We start from the raw sequence: 23,296 nt of genomic DNA, 5'->3' as shown, positions 1-23,296 counted from the left end.
GTGTAACAGAATTACTTTAAGAATGAAGTAACTAGTAACTGTAACTACTTTTTTTTTACCAGTAATGGGCCCAACATTCGTGTCAATACTGCTGCAAAGGCTGGAATGAAAGATTTCACGGAGGGGTGTGCAAAAGCGGGCTTTCGGGACGCAGGGCAGGGGGGCTTATGGGAAAATCAGCCTGTAATGGTTTTCCTGTGGCTTTAGCGCAGGGGGATGAACTCATTTATTAGGGTAGCGGGATGCAATATTGAGTCTGACAGCAGCCGAAGAATGCACATGACCAGCTGTCTGCATAAAGATCCGATTGGTGTTCGGTCTCACGCCGTGCCAGGGAAAACAAAATCACTGCTGCTTTCAGGTTGGAGGGAAGAATTGTTGCCGTCTTCATTTTACTAAATGTTTTGGTCTGAGCATTGGTTTTCACTCGTTTATACAAAGCCATTGGTGAGTGTTTTTCAACTAGCTCCAACGAGTTCTGGACGATCGTTCGTAAATTGAATTTATTTGCAAGTTGATTCAGTGCTATATTTTGAATGGAATGTATTTTTAAGGTTTGTATAAGTATGTTTAAGGCTTGTATAAGTAATCTGTATTGTTTTGTACTGAATATAAACATTTCATAAAATAATATGCTCTAAAAAGATAAATAAAGTTAAGTTTAACTTACTTTTGGAAAATGAGCTTCAAGAATTAGGCGACTTTCTCCTCCGTGATAGAGAGTGGACGAAAAAAAAGCGATCCAACCATTTTCTCAACCGCATCAAGCTTTCATATTCCACTTTCATTTCAAAAGGAATGGTTCGCCTCTTCTTTACACTTTACACCAACCATTTTGAATGGATGCACAAGATATTAAACAATAAAAATGTCAAAGTTAGAGATACAGTATAGAGGAAGCGGATTTCTTCTTCGGGGTGGATGATGGGTGACCTCTCACAGCGCCATACGCCAGTAGTGGCGGAAAGAAGCACAACTGTAATGTCCTGTACTCGGAAAAAGGTGAACACAATATAAAATCTAACTTACAGCAACGTCCGGATATTTTTCAATATCCTGGAATTTTTTTCGTATCTACTTTTTCGTAAGTCGAATGGTCGTAAGTAGGGGAGCGTCTGTACAATCTTTTCACATAAAAGAAACGATATACTGTAAGGCCAACTTCGTTTCCTCGTACGAGCCGTCGAGGGTGCTACCGATTCGAATCTTAAAACCGGTAAAAGACAACAAGAAGGATAAAAATTCAATCGTTTTTTACTGGTGTAAATCACTCTGGGGGAAAAGGGTCCAAACCGAAACTTGGAATGCCATCAACTCCTGGAAGCAGGCGGTAGAGCTTGCAGAGATGTGGGAGATAAAAGAAATATGGCTGTACATTTATCTTACAAAAACACAACAGTGACAATACGCAGTGGACGTGGTGTGTGCAAAAATGTGATAGGATGAGTGCTCTGAATTTCTTCCTCCTAATGAATGTCCTTGAAAAAAGGAATGTTTTCTTCTTTTTATCCTTTCTTCGAACGCTCCCAACGTGTACACGCCCACGCTGTGGAAAAGGTGGCCGTCTACATCGTGGTCTCTTCCCATTCCAGTTCAACGTCACCTGAAAAAATATGCTGCATGAGACGGATGATAGAAAATGTGTGTGAGATTCCGCTGATTTTCAGGTTTGTTTAGTCAAATTTAGTCAGAATGTTCACATTTATTCGTATGTATACACAAAAAAATGTCTTTATCTGTTTACCAATGCCTGTGAGCATACCTGTCAACCGCAGCCAATTTCTCCACTAGTGATTGCAAATTCTTATATTAAGCGAAAATGAATCATACAAACACAACATGGCACCTATCTACTTACAGCAAAACTATGGAGAATACCACGATAATATCAGGAATATAAGACGATGTCATTGTCTGCTACCAGAGGCCAAGAAAATCCGATTTAGCGTCTGAATGCGTCAAGTGAGAACGATCTAACAAAAAAAGAGTTTTTTACAAAACTTGTTATACAGCATAGACAATTTGAAATCATCAAAAAACTTGTTAAATATGGGGAAAAGTGCATACGTCGAGAGGTGTGACTGATGAAAATGAGAATTATAACTTCTAACTAAAATCATATACAATTTTGGTTCAAATTCAGCGATATTTTCAACATCATCAACCTTATTATATAAAAAATAAAAGATTTATCTCCTCTAATTTTGTCATTTTGTTAATTTTATATAACGTTTGTTCCACTTATTATTATCATTTTTTAATGGATTGTTCTTCTCTATCTGATTAGACAGTAAAAGGTGACATAATTGTGATCAATAAGAATGATTCCCGCCATTTGAAAATATCGCTTTTTGTTCAAAACCTCACATTTTAACTCAAACAACTTTGTTAACTATATTTACGACATCACATATTTTATGTAACATTTTAATGCATTTTTAACATGTATGTTTACTAATTTTTCAAACTGATCTGCTGAATACTTTTTAATTTCTATACCAATTTATTTATGTTACAAATATTATTATCCATCCATTATCTGCACCGCTTATCCTCAGTAGGGTCGTGGGGGTGCTGGAGCCCATGCCAGCTATAGTCAAGCAGTGGGCAGGGGACAACCTGAACTGGTTACCAGACAGTCGCAGGGCACACAGGGACAGACAGGTCACTCGCTCATTCACACCCAGGGACTATTGGGACCGGCCAATTCACCTGAAATGCATGCCTTTTGAATGGGAGAGGAAACCGGAGAGCTCGGAGGAAACCCCGAAAGCAGGGGAAGAACATGCAAACCCCGCACAGGAAGGTTCGATCTCATGACCTCAGAACTGTGCCCCGAACGACTCATCCGCTGTGCCGCCCTCAAATGCTATAAATAAAAATTAATTCTTGAGAGGTGCCAGTTTGCAGATAGGGTATCCACAAATCTTGTACTTCCACAACTACAACTTTCCTATTTGCAGGGACTCTTCCACCATGTTTTGACATATTCTAGGGCAAAAGTGGGCACACCTTATAAGTCGCAGTCCACATTGGAATAAACATTGTCGCAACAGTCTCAAATTCGATACATGGGCAATACACGAGATAATGTAGTATGTGTACGATAGTCATTTATGTAATCTCTGCAGTATCTTTTTTCATTTTTCTGCATTTTCCATTCAGGGAAAAATTGAAAATGACAAATGAAATGGCGGTAAGTCATTTTAAAATACCAACAGAGATATGCATCTATGAAAAAACAAACATGCTGACATTTACAAACGCATGTTATGTTTCTTTTTTGGGCCATTCATACATTTTTTAATCAAATTGGCCCACAATTAAAACAGAGTAGAAAAATATGTTCCCTTTAAAAGCATTACATTTGATAAAATGCACAATAAAACTCAAAATGCAATACAACTGTCTTGTTTTTTTTCCATTTAATTTGATAAATATCTTGATAAATCAAATAAAAGCATGATAAGAATAGCAAGTAAAGAAAAATGGATTCAGTTAGGTTAATGTTGGGGACAAGCATGGCACCAAATAGACACAATTTCATCTGAAGTACATGTAATACATGTTCTCATTATACTTTTAACATTTTTCTATGGCAGGTCAGATAAAAATGCCTGATGGGCCACATGTAGCCTGTGGGCAGTAGATTGCCCACCCTTGTTCTAAGGCAGGGGTCGGGAACCTTTTGGACCAAAGATCCATAATGGTGTCTGAAATAACGTCTGCCCGGACGCCCAGGGCGTGCATCTTTTACATCGGCCGTACAACAAATTTCAGAATTTCGGTTCGTTTGGCAATTTGCATACTCGCCATCCAATCAGAAGGCTGCATCTAATAACATCGTGCTTCCAGACTTTCCCGAGCGTTATAAGGCCGTGCATTTGCATATCATTTTCCAAAGTAGACGCACAGAGAACACAAGAAAAATGCACAAGTGGTTAGGAATCAAGCCAAAACCTCAGCCCCACAGGAAATATTTAAAAGAAGCTGACAAAAATGATGACGCTACAAAACGTAAGCGTATATTAAAAGCATCGTGGAAAGAGGAGTTTACGTGGCTTGTGGCAGACGATGCAACGCAAACATTGCATGAAGATGGATGAGTAAATACAGGTAAATACTGATGGCAGATGGAAAACAGCGATCTCATATACATGCAATGAATGTTATAAGTAGATTTATAATAAACTCAATCCTTGATACTTTGCAACAATTATTTTTTTTGCTTATTGTGTTTTAAGTTGTGAAAAATGGGGCAGGCCACTTTATGGCAAGTAAGGCAACTTTTCAGAACTGTGCCGCGGACGCGCTAACCACTCACCCGCCGTGCCAATCAACAAATATTCCACTTTACATTTGTCTTCATCCTACAATTATTCAAGATCGTTGAGGCTCACTTTGACCTTCAAATGTCAGAAAATACTGCAAACGAGGCTACTGACGTATTTACCTTCGAAGAAGACAGAACTGCGCTGTGTGCATAAATCCGCCAACTCCAACTGCTCACCCATTAAAATTGCTCTGCGTACTTGGCGGGCGTTTCTGGCTGTTCACAGTTTTTCTGTGGCTTTTCATCATAAAGTGTCTCAACAATGAACCTAAATTGTTTAATGAGCTTCCGTGTATAGGATTCTTTAGGGAAGTACAGCCAAAACGGGGTGACACCTTGTTTGTAAACTGTATTAAGAAGTATGCTCTTTATATTTTGGATCGAACCATCCATCTTTTTAGCGATACGTCAACTATGCGCGCACTAGACTCGACTTTCCGCTCTTAAGAATTGGAACACTATAGATGAGATTTGCATGAGTATCATTTAATTTCCGAGCCATAGGTTCCTGACCCCTGTTCGAGGGTATTGACAAGAACACTAAACGAAGAGAGAACTTTAGGGATCATGAAAGATTGCGAGGAAAAAAAAGTCATCTAAATTAGTAATGAACAACTTTGAAGAGGTGAAAGCTTCTTTATTTTCAAAATGCAAACTATGTACAGTGGCTCACGAAACTATTTGGGCCCCTTGAACTTTGTTACTTTTTGCCACATTCCATACTTCAAACATAAAGATATACAACTTTAATTTCTGGTGAAGAATCAACAATGAGTAGGAGACAATCATGATGTGGAACACACTTTATTGGATATTTTAAACTTTTTTAACAAATAAAAAACGAAAAAATGGTTGTGCAAAATTATTCAGCCCCTTTACTTTCACTGCAGCAAAGTCTGTGCAGAACAATGCAAGACGTTATGTTTGGCGTGAAAGCAGCACCATCCCCACAGTCAAACATGGTGGTGGCAGCATCATGGTTTGGCTTTGCTTTTCTTCAGCAGGGATAGGGAAGATGGTTCAAACTGATGGCAAGGTGGATGCAGCCAAATACAGGACCATTCTGGAAGAAAACCTGATGGAGTCCGCAAAAGACCTGAGACTGGGACGGAGATTTGTCTTCCTAGACAATGTTTCAAAACACAAAGCAAAAGCTACAATGGAATGGTTCACCAAAGACATATCAAGGTGTTAGAATGGCCAAGTGAAAGTCCAAACCTCAATCCAATTGAGAATCTGTGGAAAGAACTAAAAACTGCTGTTCACAAACGCTTTCCATCCAAACTCACTGAGCTTAAGCTGTTTTGCAAGGAGGAATGGGTAAAAAAAATCAGTTTCTTTATGTGCAAAACTGATAAAGACACACCCCGAGCGACTTGTAGCAAAAGGTGGCGCCACAAACTATTAACTCAATGGGGCTGAATAATTTTGCACACCCACTTTTTTGTTTGTTATTTGTTAAAAAGAGTTTAAAATATCCAATAAAGTGTGTTCCACTCCATGATTGTGTCCCAATTATAGTTGATGCTTCACAAGAAATTACAGTTTTATATCTTTATGTTTAAAGTCTGAAATGTGGCAAAAGGTCACAAAGTTCAAGGGGGCCAAATAGTTTCGCAAGGCACTGTACCTGTTTTATTGGCTAATGTGCGTGTTAACTGTTACCTTCCATTGCATCCAGTGAGTCCATCTTCTCCAGAGCAGAGTAGCTGACAAACCAGATGGACTGACTGTTGCCTTTGTTGTTAAGCAGCTCCAATGTGCTCTGATGCAAGAAGATGTACTGGGCCTAACACACAAACGGACACATGAACATCCACGCATGTGTTCCTCAAAATATCGTGCAGGCCAAAACGAGTCTTTTATGCAAATCAAAGTGACAATAAGTACTGTTCGGCCAATCTGTCTCACCATTATGCGGCATACACAATACATACATTCTGCAAACGCTTCATTAGCTGCTCCAACACTATCTCATGAGAGCTGATACAAAGAGAAATTTGCTGCAACGCTTCTTGTAAGTACAATACATATTCTCAGGTAGCCAAAGTAAGAAATGTAAATCTACAATAAAGGCTTAGAGTTTTTTTTAAATACAGTATCCCGTGATTATTTTATTTAAAACATGACTACTAAAATTGTAGTTTTGGTCGAACTTGAGGATCATACCACCCAATGAGAAGCTGTGACGCAAAACAGGGAAAATATTACAATTCTCAAAAGTTATCGAATGAATTAATTGTGCAATTTAAAGCAGAGGTAGTAAAATATGTTCACCTTTTTTTTCCAAAACCAAAATGACTTTAAGTACATACTTGCATATAGCCGAGATTGCATATAAGCCAACATTTCATTTACAGACGCTCCCCGACTATTCGACTTAAGAAAAACGGTAGATAGGAAAAAAAAATTCGGGATGTCGAAAAATCTCCGGACATTGCTGCAAGTTAGATTTTGTATTGTGTGCACCCTTTTCTGAGTACAGGACATTACTGTAGGGTTTTTTTCCATCGCGTGGTGCTTTGAGAGGTCACCCAGCATCCACCCCGAAGAAGAAATCCGGCTTCTTCCTCCAAGTTTGTGTGTAATCATACTATACTGTATCTCCAGCGCGCCAAGAATTTTGACATTTTTATTGTTTATTATCTCGTGCATCCATTCAGTATTGTTGGTGTAAAGAGTAAAGACGAGGCAAGCTGTTTCTTTTGAAACGAAAGTGGAATAAGAAAGCTTGATGCGGTTAAGAAAATGGTTGGATCGCTTTTTTTCAGCCACTTTCTAACACGGAGGAGGACCTCTTGATGCTCATCTTCCAAAAGTAAGTTACACTTAACTTTATTTATCTTTATAGAGCATATTATTTTATGAAATGTTTATTTTTTAGTACAAAACAATACAGGTTACCTATACAAGCCTTAAACATACTTAAAGAAATCTTGAACATACATTCCATACAATAAATAGCACTGGGGCAATTTTCGAACAAATTCAACTTACGAGCAATCGTCTGGAAGTAGGGCAGTGTCTGTAAGCGATAAACTGCTTTAAAACAGCCACATACTAAAAGAAGTCTTTACCCGATTATATTAAAAAAAAATCGTGCACTTAAACAATGCTAATTGTTTATTTGTGTCGATAATAAAGATCAATCCACTAGAAAAAAACTTGGAAATAGAACATGTTTTAACCATTTATTGTACTTTCAAGCAGTACTTCAATTGCAAACTCGTACAATATTTTTGTACTTCGCAATCATTTTTTTCTTGTCAGTGCTTCTCACTTTTCCTTCCCTTTATCTTTCTTTTGACCCATCACTATGGACAGAAAAAGCAAATAAAACATACAAAATCCCAGAAAATGAGATGTTGTCCTTCTTAAACATGATTGGCACAGCGCTGATTGACTGGACAAGAAGAAGAGTTCAAGTAGGGCAGTAACACCATCTACTGTGTAATAATCGACGCTCCGTTTTTCTCTTCTTCTCAGTATCATTTTGCCGGGTCAATGGCCCGCAACCTACTTTTGGGTCCTAACCCACCAGCTGAAAAACACAGGACTAAAACACAAATAAAAGTAGGGATGGGCGAGTACCATTACAAGATACCAGTACTAGCTGATACTAGCAAATGTAAATTATATCTCAATAGCACAAATTTAATGTAATTTTAAGCGAAAATATTTGGTAATTTAAAATAATTTAAATGGGATTGTTTCTCGTTTACCCTTAGTCTCACGACACAATATTGATATCAATAAATAATAAAAAAATCAGTATTGATATCAACAGATGTCTGGAAATCAATATGGTATCGAACATCCCCAATTAAAATCATGTATCAATCTGACTGACATCACTGTTTGCGATTTTCAAGTGAAAAGGTTGTATCCAGATACTCTTAAGTGGTATCAGTCCGTAAAACATTGAACATCACTAAATAAAATTATGCGTAATTTACACTGTATCGCATCAAATTCATATCAGTATCAAGAACAACTTTAAAGCTTTCATAACAGTATCGATCAATAAACTAGGTTGCGGTATTGCTATTTTGCAGTTATATCAGGACACCCCGACTGGTAGTGGTATCGGTATGTCAAAACATATCACTGAACATCCCTAAATAAAAGTAAGCGTGGTTAATGCTACAGCACATCAAACTAATATCATATATCATATTGATATCAGCATCAAACAATATAATAGGTAGCAATGTTTCTATTTACATAAATTATATTGGTACACCAACAACTGGGGGATGTATCGGTCTGCAAAAAAATGGAATCAAACATCCCTAAATAAAAGCCTGTTTAGATTAATATTGGTTTAAAGTCATAACGTACGTTGCGGTATTATTAGGTAAGCAGACTGGAGGATTTGTTAAGATTTGTGAATATGTCAGGAGGAAGACCGTATGGGTTGGTATCTAGCATTGCTAATGCTATCCACAGTTTCTCTATATAGAGCACTTTGGGCTTTCTCACAAGGTGAGCCACCTCATCCGACAGCTGCACAATATTCGTGACTCGTCATTGCCAATGGTGTTATAGTATAGTATATTTTCGTAGTTGTCGTCTACTGTTTATTGGCCTCGTCCATTGTTCATTACGGATTACTACTGTCCGTCATGGTGTCGTCACGTGAATATGTAGGGAAAATTATGGTTAAAATGTGCCTTTTATACGATATACTGTCACGATTATTCATTGCAATCACCTGTGCCGGCTAGTTTGGCACCAGCTGCTGCTTGTTGCTTGATTGGTCCCCCCTCCCATTTAAGCTCAGTGCTCTCACTCACCCTTTGTCAGTCCGTCAGCAAACCTCTGCATACGCAAGGCAAGCACTTTGACTCTGATCCCGTTTTTTTCATCCGTATGCCACTCGTCTGTTCCTGATTCCCCGTTTGTCTTTGGCTGCGACCAATTTTTTACCACCGACCACGTTCTTATCTCCTGTCCCGGCTAACGACCCGTTTTCGACCACCGACCAAGCTCTGATCCCCTGCTCCGGCTATCGACATGTTTTTTCCCGTTTGACCATGCTACGATCTTCCGCTCCGGGAAGCGGGAGATCCACTTCCGCATTCCAAACACGCTCCGATCCCATAAGCGGCTTGCTTCCATTGTCCAGCAAGCACCGGATCGCTGGCATTTATTTTTCCTGTATATCTCAATAAACTTGTGAGTAAATGTTACGCATCTGGGTTCTCCTCCTGTTCTGATTCTGACATATACTATATTTATATACCCAATATATACTTTTACTCTTACTTTTATACTTTTATATCTTTATACGTTTGTATATTTCTATAGTGTATTCAAAAAGTGTGCAGTTTTTTTAGGAGTGAGCGCCTTCAAGGTCAAGAGAATAAGTTTCCCAAGCCAAAAGAGTTTGTCTCTAATTAAAAGTTACAACTTGGAGGCCACTAGTTATCAAACAGGTGCACAGAACTTCTTTTGTTAACCCATCTACAACTTGAAGGCCACTGGCAATTTTCTCAAGACTCCTATCTATTTTCAAACAATGAACTGCTCTTATGTATCACATGAATCATTCAAAGGATTTTTTTCAAAAAAGGTACGGCCTTCAAGTATCTTGTTAGGTAAGCTTGCTTCCTTGTGGAAGAGTGTACTGTCTTCCTTCCATGTTTATTGTAAGGTTAGCATGCCTTCTAATGGCCAGCTGTGTATATCACACCATGTAACCAAAGAAATTGTCCAATCAGAATACTCTTACGTGCACGCGGTTTATTCTATGTATCACGGTTGCCATGGTGCCCAATTGGCCCCGCCTGGGTGGCACCAGCTGCAGCTTGTTGACACATTGGCTCCCGGTAAGTATCTAAACTATGTCCTTTCAGTCCCCTTTTGTCGTTTCGTCTGCAAAACTTTATTCGGCAAGCCCTTTTTCGCCAGTCCTGTTTGTCTCCCACTACAATCTGTTTTGATCTCGACCACGTCTGCTCTCCCGTCCCGAATTACGACCTGTTTTGATCTCGACCGCGTCTGTTCTCCCGTCCCGAACAACGATCCATTTTTGATCTTGACCACGTCTCCTCTCCTCTCCTGGCTTTCGACTTGTTTCCAATCCCGTTCACATTTTTGCTCTCCTTTCCCAGCTACTGACCTGTTTTTTCAGCTCCCGACACCGCCGTCACTCACCACGAAAGTGCCACTTCTGCAATCAGAGCGACCTGCTCCCCGCGACCAGCTATCAGTGGATTGTGTGTGCAATCCTTTCCCTTCTTCCCAATAAAACTGTGAGAAACGTTACGCGAGTGGGTCCTGTCTCCGTTCTGGGTCCTGACACTATTCTCCCATAAGAATCCATGAAACGGTATAAAAAAGATGCTCATGCTTCAGTCCGTGGGACTATTTCATAGCAATCTAAGAATATTTTTGCCTTGTCCGATGTGCTGACTTTTCTTTAATCAATAAGTTTGTTTGTAACTCAGAGGATCTTTTATTTCATCTTGACATCGTTTTGAACCTGAAGGTCTTCACGTGGTTAGGCTACATGTGTGCAAAAGGTCAATAAAGAAATACACAAAACTTCCTCCCAATTCGTTTGTATATTCCTGTCAATGCTACCTAGTGGATCACTTTGAAGTGTAATGTGATGTTCACAAAAAGGAAATGACACTCGTAAACAGTGTTGAGTTATCCTCGATTACTTTAAATGGAATAAAAATAATAATAATAACAAGCCAGGCACTCGAGGTGCTCAACATCCCCGAAGTTCTGAACCAGAAATCGTCCCCGCTTCACTGCATAATGCTTGTGAAAAAAATATGTTTTAGAATACCCCTATAAATCTTTCATTGATTGGTCTCCATTATTAATGGGACAAACATAACACGGAGCTTAACAGATTCAGGGAATAAACCGGGCAACAAAAACAGATATCGCAATGTCAAAATAACAAACGACGAGCTGAAGACAACAATAACAAGCGCCGAGACACAAATGATCCGTAAGTAAGCACCGGGTGATGATAGGATAACGCCGTGCTTCGTCACGATGGGGGAATCCTGCTCACAATACACGTTTCATCCGGCGTCGGATCATCTGGGTGGAAAAAGAGAATTTTCTAATAATGCCTCGCAGGGAACGGGATCACGCGGAGAGTAAAGTAGGACGACCGCGCTCACATCTGTTGACACTTGGAAGCAAGCCGACGCCACTTAAGAGGATATTCGTTCTTTCTGTGTTAGTCTCGATGGGGGGTGACAAAAAAAAAACTTACGAGATTCTGCACCATGCACATCCTCTCGCTGCGCAGCTCAGCTACCAGGCCGTAGAGGTCCACGAAATCGTGATCTCGGACGTGTTGGATGAGATGGTCCAGAGCGATGAAAACACCTGTCCTGCCCACGCCAGCACTGAAGGCCATATGACTGAATTTGTACCGTGTTTTTCGCAAAATGAGGGATATTTGTACATATACAAGGTGCACCAGACTGGAATTGAATGTGACGGGAATCAAACCTAGGCAACGGCATTGTGTAAGCTGGACCCAAAAGAGAGTCGCGGACCTAATTTCCTTTGCGAAAAAAATGCTATGAAGAAGAAAAAACAGGGGCAATTACACTTCTTAAGAGTAGATGGTAATAATTCCCTGCTCGATCCTGTCTACCTCTTCTGCAAATTGCCGAATAAGAGAAGGACCACATTTCATTTTATTGCGATTTGGTTAGTTTTATTTCCCGTCCATAATAATGTGACCCTAGAAAATCAGTTAAAAGGGGAAGAAAAAGTGGAAAACTGTGAAAAAAGCGATCGAGTCAGAGAAGAAAATGATTGCAAAATACGAAAATGAGCGTCTGCCAGTGAAGCGGTTAAGTAAATGGTTGAATAATTTTATATATTTTTTTAGCTTTTTACCAGTTTTTTCATCTTTATTAACTACATAAATGTCAATGTTTAGGTACACGCTTTATTAATATTATTAACGTTTTTTAGGATGTGGCTATTTCAAAGCAGTTCTAGGGTGTCGCTTATATGCAATGTAGGTCTGTATACGAGTAATATGGTACTTAAAGTCCTTTTCGTTCTGCTGGTCATTTTGTTTTTAATTAAATAAAAAGTGTAAATATGTTATACCATATCTACCTTAAAATGAAAAATCATTTCATGGATAAATATGAGTTGTGGAATTTCTTTCCTAAATTGGGGTTACAACTTTACATTAGGGTGGAATAGTGGGTCCTGACATCAGACCAGTTGAGAACCAGTGCACTAGACCACTAAAAATAAGAATGACACGTGAAAAGGCAGTAATGTTAATATCTGGCCGGGCGAGAATATTGTCAGACCATAAATCGGTCCGTGGTCCAGCCGACTCTCACAGTCTTTACAAAGCGCAGGAGACTCTGAACTGAATGACAAGACAGGTATTATGGGAAGTAATTTGGTCAGTCTGAATTGAATGAAGAGAATGGCATTTTGGGAAGTAATTTGGTCATCCTAAAAGATGAAAGTAAACACATGGCCACACGTATTCAAAACGCTTGTCACTTACAATGCTTAATTTAAGCTAAGAGAAAATGTAACAAATATTCGGCACTGTGACTAAAAAAACTGTGTGATAATGAGATAATACTAAATAACTTTCTCACGTGTCGCCTCAATCCCCACTGGTGTAGTGGTTAAGATCCCATGCTCCCCCCACCGTGATCTGGGTTTGATTTCCGCTGCACTCAATGTTATGCAATTGTGGTCAGCGATAAAATGTATCGACTGATCAACAATTGCACAAATATGGTAGCGTAGTTCCAATTTTGTACGTTTAAGGTGCACCACTTTCACATTTCTGGCCAATTTGTGTTTTTTTTTGGGGTGCTCTTTATAGTCTGGAAAATACAGTATCTTTGCTCACAAGTCTTAAAGAATTTTCAACATTTAAAAGGAACGACGAAACATGCATTGTGGGTACCTGCAGTGCACGGCGATGGTGGTGTGGTCGTGCCGGTGCGCTCGTACCGCCCGGACAAACTTGATGAGGGTGCCGCAGCATTCTGGGACGCCGTGCTCGGGCCACGACGTGTAATTCAGATGGCGGACCAAAATGTAGTGTCCATGCTGCAGAGTAACACACGAAGAAACATCTACTTTGTATTTGTTTTCTTAGCCAAGGCACCAATGGAAATACCAACTATTTTTAACTTATTCACTGCCATAACGTATACATTTGTTTTCAGAAGCATTGTCTCTGAATGGCAAATGGTAAAATCCTTTTTTAAAATCTTTTAAAAAAACTATTCCAAAGGGCTTGATCAGATCTTTGTCTACACATTGAGGAGCCTACACTTCCTCATGTTGCTTCCTCTAACCAGCGATTGAAAGTGTGTGGGCGACCGCCGAGTGACCAAAATCGTGTGATCATGTCACTGGAAATATCGGGCGTTGAAATGTTGTTGCAAAGTTCATGCAACGTTCATGCATAAGATCAGTGCTGTGCCCTTTTGTTTATGTAAAGCACAGAAGTGAAAGTTCTGCTTAAAATGCATCCTTTCACAAAAAGCCGTCGTTTTTAAGTTATTTTCAAGGAACTTAGCAATGTTCAACTGTGTTTAACTAAACAATGGTGAAAGCTAGAAACATCCTTTTTTCTAATGAAAGACCAGGGTTCAAGCTTTTTTTTGATAGTATGTCATATGCCTATTTAGCAACAAAAGTAAATTATCTGTAGGCCTTCATAAATGAGTCAAAATTGTAAAAGTAGAGTTTGCCCATTTGAGAGAAACGCCTGTCATTGAATGAGTTGAATTATTATTATTTCTGTATGGAAAACATACATATAATCGGCCTGGGGAGGGATGGGCGCCACCGGGTTGTAATTGCCAAAAACACACCCACAAGAAATGATGCCCCCAACCACCCAATGCATTTTTCATTTTACTCTGTTTTCAAATTGTTTTCTAATAAAATAGGAAAAGATTTCTGAAAACGGGCTTAATGCCAGTTGGAAGTTGGAAGAAAATCTTGCACATTTAAAGAAATATTTCTACTAAGAATAGAAAAAATGTGTTTGTTTGCAAATGTACGCAGTACTATGCTGTCCTTAGACAACCCCCCCTGCATTTTTGTGTGGTCCAATTCTTTTGCATATGCACTTGTTCAAAAGTAAAGTACAGGGGCAGTAGCTTAGGGAGTTAAGTGCATCTGTTACATAAGACCGTTATGCTTATTTTTAAGTGTAAACCCAACATAAATTATATAATAGTAATAAAAATACAATAATATATATAATATACACATAATATAATATTAGCAATGTTTTCAGAAATATATTGTGTTTTTTGGGTATTTTGTTTTTCACTCGGTAGATAATATTCATCTGGAGGGATGAAGGCATGACCAACTTGGGTGCCGAGGTGCTTAACTACCGTAAATTCCGGACTATAGAGCGCACCTGATTATAAGCTGCATCCACCATATTTTCAGGGGAGAACCGATTTTGTACTTACCCAAGCCGCACCTGTACATAAGCCGGATGCGCCCACATTAAAAAAAATGTAACACAAGCACAAAATTAACTCAGACCCGACTTTAAGTCCCGCGATTTCAACTGAATATCCTACATTAAAGTTCACAGTCCAAAAATCACGGCCGGCATAATGAACGGAGAAATACCAGTTCTTAAGGTTTGATGCAGACCGGCAGAGTCCAGGTCTTGTTGAAAGTAATCCAAAGAAAAAAGTGTATATTTCCAAAGGTAAGGGTGGGAAAAATATATATCCACTATTGTCCGCCGTGTCCATAAACACTCACCTTTACCGGTCCCCACTTCCCGTCAGCCCGCGTTTGTTACGCCCCTTCTTTTTAATTCGCCCGTCCAAAACATATCAGAATAAGTGTCCAAAATAAATACAAATAAATACATTACAAAAATATACAGTTGCAAATACATATTATACATGGTTACACATATTTACAAAGAAAGACGGTACACCGGGAGAGTTTTCAAAGCTTTAACTATTAATAATAATAATAATATAACTTTCATCTGGGCAGTTAATGGTAGCAACACGCTAGCAACACGCTCGCAACACAGTAAACGGGTCTGTTAAAAAAACATACCGTACTTGTAAAAATCACAGTAAACCGTCCTCATCTTCCTCCTTAGAAAAAGTCGTCTTCCTCAGTGTCGGAAAGAAACTTTGTCATATAAACGTCGTCCCACGCTCCCGCAGCCGGACTCGCACCGTCACTGTCGCTAGAACTTTCATCCACTCCAGATTATGTGTCCTCCTCTCCGTCACGCAGCCGACCGGCTCTTCGGAACCCGTTGGTGATGGTGGATTTTTTGATGCTGCCCCACGCTGTCAGGATCCACTCGCAGATTTGCAAAAAAGTTGCCTTTCGCATGCGGCCAGTTTTAGTGGAAGATTTCTCGCCGCTAGTCAAGCCAAGAAGTTGCAGTCTTCCTCGGCGCATATATTCCACCGGTCTAAATCTTACCTTTTGTACTCGAACGCCGCTGGCAGCCGTTGGAAAAATTACATAAATTGCCCGCATCACTGAATAAGCCGCAGGGTTGAACGTTTGGGAAAAAAGTAGCGGCTTATAGTCCGGAATTTACGGTAGTTGTTTGGGCATTTCGGTTGGCCATGGTAATTTTTTTTGTGTTTTTTGCTACTTTTTCCTTTTTTCTTTTCCTTGCTTTTGTATACATGTTTGTCTTGCTGTCGGTCACCCCTCTTGAGGCATATGACTAAGGTAGATAGGTAGTAGATAATATTTCTTAAGTTACCACATTTATTTACTACCTGCTATATTGTGAGTGTGCTTGGTTTAATACTAGTTTTTCTTATTGTTTTTACAAGAACAAGATAAAATATCTCTTAATAAAAAAAAGTTAAAAATGTATACTTAAAGGAAAGCTCTTGTAGGAAAAATAAACTTTTGTAATTATTTGCAATTGTGGTAATATTTGATTTTCCAGAGCATGCAATAGGCACATCACAAAAGTTTTAATTCAAACATTTTACATAGGATTCTAAAGAACTGACTGTATACAATTAAAACAGACCCTCATTTTATTTATCTATCACCCGCGCAACAAAAAATAATTCTTAACCAATTATAAAAGATTTAACTGTTTTTAAGTATTATTTTTCTTGTTTGTGTCATGATTTGCCCTTTGCCCTCACCTGTGCCTGCTCGTTTGGCTCCAGCTGCTGCTCGTTTCCTAATTGATTCCCCTCCCATTTAAACTCAACACTCTCATTCACTCTTTCCGTCAGCAAACCTCCGCACAAGCAAGGCAAGCATTTTTTCCTCCGGCTTACGTCTGTCCTTTCCTATCCTGTATCCTACTCGTCTGCCCCTGGCTGATTGACTCCGGCTACCTGACTTGATTCCTTCCTCCGACCACGCTCCGATTTTCGGTTCCGGCTACCTAACTGTATTCCTTCCTCCCACCACGGTTCGATCTCCCGTTCTGGCTACCTGACTTGATTCCTCCCTCCAACCACACTCCGATCTCCTGTCCCGGCTGCCCGACTTGTTTCTGTCCACTGACCACGCTCTGATCTTCCTTCCCGGCTGCCCGACTTGTTTCTGTCCACCGACCACGCTCCGATTTCCCGTCCCGGCTGCCTAACTCGTTTCCGCCCTCTGACCATGTTCCGATCTCGTGGGCTTCCTGCTTCTCCTGCCCAGCGAACACTGAATCGCTGGTGTTTTTATTTTCCCGCGCCTTACTTCTCCGCTTCCGCAATAAAGCTTGGTGTGTGTGAAACGTTATGCGTTTGGGTCTACCGTCTGTTCTGGCTGTGACAGTTTGAAGATAATTTTAATGTGTTTCTCTAGTTGAACCTTACTTAATAACAGCAACTCGGTAACGGCAGGTGGCAGATACATTTGAGAATTATTTTCTCCCGAAAATGTCAGCAAAACTGGTTTTGCTCATGGTGGACAATTTTGCCGATGTTAAGTATGCTTCTCTCATTTTATTGCATAAAACAGAAAGAGACTATAATAAAATGGGAAAAAAAAATCTAAATTTACTACCAATGGTGTCAGTATCAAGCACGCCACCTTCCCCAAGAGAGCACCAACCGGTTGTGGAGCAAGACACACCTGCGCCATATTTTGACACAGCCGTCCCTATTATATTGACTGGACAACACACGGCGTCGGGTCATTGCATTTTCTTTTGGCCTTTCTTTCTAGTTTGGATTTTGTCAGGTTTGATTTGGATTGGACATGTTATCTTTTTGTGACCCTTTCCCTGTAACTTTGTTCCTGGTTTGGTTATTAAACGTCCCCCGATTTTTGAGCACCCTTGTTGTCCTTCAGATGTCTCCATCCGCAAAACGTAACAAAAGGAGTACCGTAAATTCCGGTCTATAAGCCGCTACTTTTTCCCTTTTTCCCCAAACTTTCAACCCTGCGGCTTATTCAGTGATGCGGCCAATTTATGTAATTTTTCTAACGGCCGCCAGCGGCGCTCGAGTACAAAAGGTAAGATTTAGACCGGTACCGACACTGAGGAAGATGACTTTAATGGCTTCAGTTCTAAGGAGGAAGATGAGGACGGTTTACCGTGATTTTTACAAGTACGGTAGGTTTTTTCAACAGACCTGTTTACTGTTGCTACCATTAACTGCCCGGATGAAAGTTATATTATTATTAAAGCTTTGAAAACTCTCTCGGTGTACCGTCTTTCTTTGTAAATATGTGTAACCATGTATAATATGTATCTGCAACTGTATATTTTTGTAATGTATTTATTTGTATTTATTTTGGACACTTATTCTGATATGTTTTGGACGGGCGAATTAAAAAGAAGGGGCGTAACAAACGCGGGCTGACGGGAAGTGGGGACCGGTAAAGGTGAGTGTTTGTGGACACGGCGGACAATAGTGGATACATTTTTTCCCCACCCTTACCTTTGGAAATATACACTTTTTTCTTTGGATTACTTTCAACGGGACCCGGACTCTGCCGGTCTGCATCAAACCTTAAGTACCGGTATCATTTGCCGTTCATCTTGTCGGATGTGATTTTTGGACTGTGTACTTTAATGAAGGATGTTCAGTCACAATTGCGGGACTTAAAGTCCGGTCTGGGTTAATTTTGTGTTTGTATTACATTTTTTTTAATGTGGGCGCATGCGGCTTATATACAGGTGCGGCTTGTGTAAGTACAAAATCTGTTTTCCTCTTAAAATGTGCTGGGAGCGGCTTATAATCAGTTGCGCTCTATAGTCCGGAATTTACGGTACTATTATTTTTTGCAGCTTGTGTTTTGTTCGAGCTTACCTTTTCCACTTTGAGCATCCTGACAGTCCAATCAGGAAGGACTTCTTCCGATATTTTTGAAACGAGAATGTCACCAAACACCGACATGGGCTTGCTGTCCTCTGGCCAGTACTTGTGGCAGCGGATCTAGAGCGAATCACGCTCGTGTGAAAACGGAGGTGGAATTCAAATACATCTTGTGTATTGTAATTGCCACTCACTCTGCCTTTTTCGTGGCACCGCGTAAGCATGGCGATGGTGCGAGTGCTTGTTTCCCAGATCATCTTCCAAAAGTCTGCCACAGTGTTGGGCAAGGGGCCCTGAGTGGCGATGAACTCATTGGGACATAGGTAGCCCTTAAGAACACACAGACATTTTTTATGATAAGACTGAAACTAAATTAGAACAGAAAATATGAATACGTCATCATGTTTTCCTCTATTGGTACTCACTGAGACAAAGCTGGCGTTGATGTAGTCTGAGCCTGCTGTTCCCGGTTCTGACAGCAGTTTCACCCGATTATTATTATCTGGATGAAAAAGATGTTAGGTTCATTAGAATGGCAGCCAACATCATAAGCAAGGTAGTCTTTTCTTGTCGTAGTTGCCATGGCGCCCAATTGGCCGCGCCCGTGTGTGTCACGGTTGCCGTGGTGCCCAATTGGCCCCGCCCGTGTGGTGCCAGTTGGGGCTCGTTGAGAGATTGACTTTCTGTTTATATAAAGCTCAGCTCTCTCTTGCTTCAGAGTCAGCCGGTCAAACGAACTTCTGCCCCAAGACGTGGGTTCTGACTGTTTTCCTGTGACATCTCCAGTCCGGTATTGTTCCCGTTTAGTGTTGTCCTGTTTGATTTCAGGTTCCAGTTTAGTTTCCGTTTTTGTCCTGTTTATTATTTTCTCCAGTTTACATTCCCGTCTAGTTTCTCCTGTTAATTTTCGATATCCTGATCCGTTATCTACCCTGCCTGGCACTTCCTGTCTGGTATCGACCCCATCTGTCTGATATCAACTCGGGCAATTGGAATCGGTCTCGTCGGTCTCTGGCTTCCGGTCTCTCCACGCCAAACCGGCTACCTAATGTGCATGAATCCCCATTTCCCGTAAAAAAAAAATGCTTGTGTGAGAACGTCACGCGATTGGGTCCTGTATCTGTTCTGGTTCATGACATTTCTCTTACAAAACAAAATAAAATGTTTACGTAACAGGTGATGACTTACTCCTTGTTAAAAGATTGCGGTTATTGTACAGGGGCACCTATTTATACGAGCACCTCCAACCACCCAAATTTTGTTATACGAGTCCTATATTGGAAAAAAAAATCAGAATGCGAGGGATTTACAGGTTACAAGCATTCCCAGAGAGTACAGCTAAAAACCGCCGGTGACCAGAATCGGCTCGTACCAGTTTGCGCATGGAAACTATTAAAGACCAAAAAAACTCAAAAATTGTGTGTGTGTTTAAGTTAATTTAAAGTTACAGTAAGTATACAGTACCTACTTACCTGTTTGTCATGACCAGCACAAAGGGTAGACCCAATTGCGAACTTTTCTCACAAATTTATTGCGATATAGAGGAAAGGCAACGCCAGCGATCCGGTGCTCGCTGGACGCGGAAAGCAAGCCGCTCACGGGATCAGAGTGTTTTCCAAATGCGGAAGTGGATCTTCCGGAGCGTGAGATCGTATTGTCGAAGACGGAAAAAACAGGTCGCTAGTCGGGACAGGAGAGAAAAACGTGGTTGGGATCAAAAACGAATCGTAAGCCGGGACGGGAGAGCGAAACGTGGTTGGGGTCAAAAAACAAGTCGTAGTCTGGGACAAACGGGAAAATCAGGAACGGACGGGTGGAAAACGAGTGCAAAAAGCGGGACCGACGGGAGTCAGAGTCAAAGTGCTGGCCTTGTAGAAACAGAAGTTTGCTGACAGACTGACAACAGGCAGGTGAAAGGACAGAGCTTAAGTAGGACGGGGAACCAATCAGGAAGCCAGTAGCGGCTGGCGCCAAACGAGCGGGCACAGGTAAAACTAATCAGTCATCATGACACTGTTATTAACAGATTCTCGATCCCTGTCAACTTCAGGTAATTGCTCCCCATAAAATCGATTGCAATTCCTCTTATTAAGCCATAATAACCCTTACAAACACACCAAGGCATCTATTTACTCACTGTAAGACAGACTATGTAGAAAACCGCAACAATATTAGCAATCTACAATAACGTCTTCCGCTACCGGTGGCAAGGTGAGGTTGGTCGAACATAAAACAGTTTTTAAAACTTTCCAGTACAAAAATTGTGATACGACGCACACAATTTCAAATGATGATTTATTTTTAATTAAATATAGGGAACACATATAAGTTCACAGGTATGCGATCTCCGATACTCCTCCCACGTTACCTGAGTAATTTGAGCTATGAGCACAATCCTTGAACAAATTAAGCTTGAATGAAGAGGTACCACTGTATAATATTTAATTTTTTACACATTACTCACAGGGCTTTATGTTGGGGAACCGGTTTTTGGATCTGTTCCAAGGCAGGTCTGCGTCCGTAGTCGCCAAATCTTGAAGAAGTTTTGGGAGCTCCTGAAGGGGGCAGACGTTGCTGAGTGTCTGATTTTGCGATTGATCGGAAATGAATCTCACTCAGATATGATTGATCATTTACAGAAAACTCCTCCTGGAACTTGGCGTTGTCATTGCTGCATAGATCCTCGACGTGCTGGAGGAAAGACTTCTTGTTCACAGGCCTTGAAAAGAAAGACAATATAAGACTGTGTGTTCTCACTAAACACACAGACATACACTTCCTACTTTCTATCCCTATTTCACATATCTTTTGATTTAAAAAACGCTATTTTTTATGATGAACATCGAAAATAATATTTGCTTTTCAACTTCGATCACATTGGTATTAGTAGTATATGCTACATTACGTTCATCATAGTACTAGATGAGCTGAGTTTTTAGCAAGAGAGTAAGACTGCGAATAACGATTTCCACGAAGCAAGCGGCACCAATAAACTGTGTTTGAATGCAGCAGCAACTGTCAGCATATTATTTATACACATTGATACATTATTTATGCAGGATGACTTACTTGAGCGATTTCCTGTAGCTGAGGAGTCTGGAGGAAAACAGACGGGGGAGAAACGTGGGAAATAGAACAAGCTGAATCACATTTGCATTATTGCTATTTCTGCACAGGAAATCCTGATTAAAAGAAAATAATTGATCCAGTCTGCTTATGCAAATGAGTCTGGATCAATTACAGTTAAAGACTGGTACAGAAACATATACTTTAAACTCACGTGCGATAAATAATCCTGACAGACTCGAGTAAGAAAGTACAGTAAGGAAGAGGAACAGAGATGAAAGGATGAATGGAGGAAGTATGGGAGGACAGGCGATAATAAAGGAAAAAAAGAGCAAAGGAAGGAGAAAGGGTGACAGGCAGGAAGGAAAGAGATATGGGAGAATGAATGGAATGGATAAAGAGGAAGGGATTAAAGGAAGCAAGGGCAAAGTGAGTTGGGAAGGAAGGAAGGAGGAAAAGAAATAGGGGGAGGACAATGGAAGGGAGGGAGGAAAGAATGAGGAATATGGAGGCAAAAGGAGATCTGGAGGATAAAAGACAAATTCACGCGTAAAGGAATGAAGGGATTAAGAGGAACGTGAATTAAGGAGGAATTAAGGAACAAAAGGAGTGAAAAATAATATACTTATCAACCCCCTGCACAAAAAAAATCTTCACCCATTGCCAATATTTCTCATGTATCAAAGTATTCCTTTTTTTTTTGAATACATTTAAACCTGTTTCTGTAAGAAAAACAAGATCAATTGGTCATGGTAAATAGTAGATAAATGTGAGAATAATTTTTTTACTTAGGTAAAAAAATAAAACTTCAGCAACACAATCTGCATCTACCTTTGGGGAACAATTTTCCTGGTGTTAATTTTATTTTTATTTTTATCTAATGAGAAGAGAAAAAAATATATAGTAAAAAAGGGGAAAAATAATGAATAATAGAATAAGCTCAATTTACCAGCAATGGAGTAGGATTTGAGGAATGAAGAAAGGAAGGACGTAAAAATAGTAGGAATGAAGGAAGGAAGTAAATCAAGAAGGAAGGAACGAAGGAAGGCAATTAGAAAGGAACAAATGAACGAAAGCAGTGAGGGAGTGAACAAAGGAAGTTATAAATGAATGACTGTACGAGAAGAGCAAGGGAGATAGAAATGATGGAAGGAGTGAAGGAAGGAAGGAAGGAAGGAAGGAAGGAAGGAAGGAAGGAAGAAAAGAAAGGATGCAATAGTGTACAAGGATGCAATGAAGTAAAAATGTAAAGAAATAAAGTAAGCATGAAAGAATGCTATGAAAGAAAGAAATGAAAGAAAGTAATGAAACAAAGCAATGAAACAAAGCAAGAGAGCAAGAAAGAAAGGAATGCAATTAGCAATGAACAGATGAACGAAACGACTGAGGGAACGTGACGGAGAAACAAAGGAAGTTAGAAATGAATGAACTTACGAAAAGAGTGAGAGTGATAGGAAAGATAGGAAGGATGGAAAGAAAGAAAGAAAGAAAGAAAAAAAGAGGGAACGAAAGAAAGAAAGAAATAAAGAAAGAATCAAAGAAAGAAAAAAAGAAAGAAAGAAAGAAAGAAAGAAAGAAAGAAAGAAAGAAAATAAGAAAGGAGAAAATTAATGAAGGAAAGGAG

The 23,296-nt window shown here is 40.0% G+C and overlaps 1 protein-coding gene across 1 annotated transcript in view; it reads right to left on the bottom strand.

The window, feature by feature from the left end:
• Nucleotides 1-1,102: 1,102 nt before the first annotated feature.
• ptprq (protein tyrosine phosphatase receptor type Q) overlaps nucleotides 1,103-23,296 on the bottom strand; it is a 91,483-nt gene continuing 69,289 nt past the window's right edge. The window contains exons 37-46 of the mRNA XM_088339324.1: nucleotides 21,676-21,702; nucleotides 21,244-21,325; nucleotides 21,071-21,161; nucleotides 19,032-19,108; nucleotides 18,801-18,935; nucleotides 18,601-18,726; nucleotides 13,266-13,411; nucleotides 11,577-11,712; nucleotides 5,999-6,122; nucleotides 1,103-1,603 (exon numbers count right to left, since the gene is read on the bottom strand). Of these exons, the coding sequence (XP_088195450.1) occupies nucleotides 1,566-1,603; nucleotides 5,999-6,122; nucleotides 11,577-11,712; nucleotides 13,266-13,411; nucleotides 18,601-18,726; nucleotides 18,801-18,935; nucleotides 19,032-19,108; nucleotides 21,071-21,161; nucleotides 21,244-21,325; nucleotides 21,676-21,702 (982 nt within the window). The 3' untranslated portion in view covers nucleotides 1,103-1,565. The remainder of the gene's footprint in view (nucleotides 1,604-5,998; nucleotides 6,123-11,576; nucleotides 11,713-13,265; nucleotides 13,412-18,600; nucleotides 18,727-18,800; nucleotides 18,936-19,031; nucleotides 19,109-21,070; nucleotides 21,162-21,243; nucleotides 21,326-21,675; nucleotides 21,703-23,296) is intronic.

The sequence above is a fragment of the Urocampus carinirostris genome, chromosome 7 (assembly GCF_059441175.1).
Source record: "Urocampus carinirostris isolate Australia breed hairy pipefish chromosome 7, RoL_Ucar_1.0, whole genome shotgun sequence".
NCBI classification, from domain to species: Eukaryota; Metazoa; Chordata; class Actinopteri; order Syngnathiformes; family Syngnathidae; genus Urocampus; species Urocampus carinirostris.
Note: the sequence above shows the minus strand (reverse complement) of the source record. Positions and strands in the feature narration are given on the sequence as shown.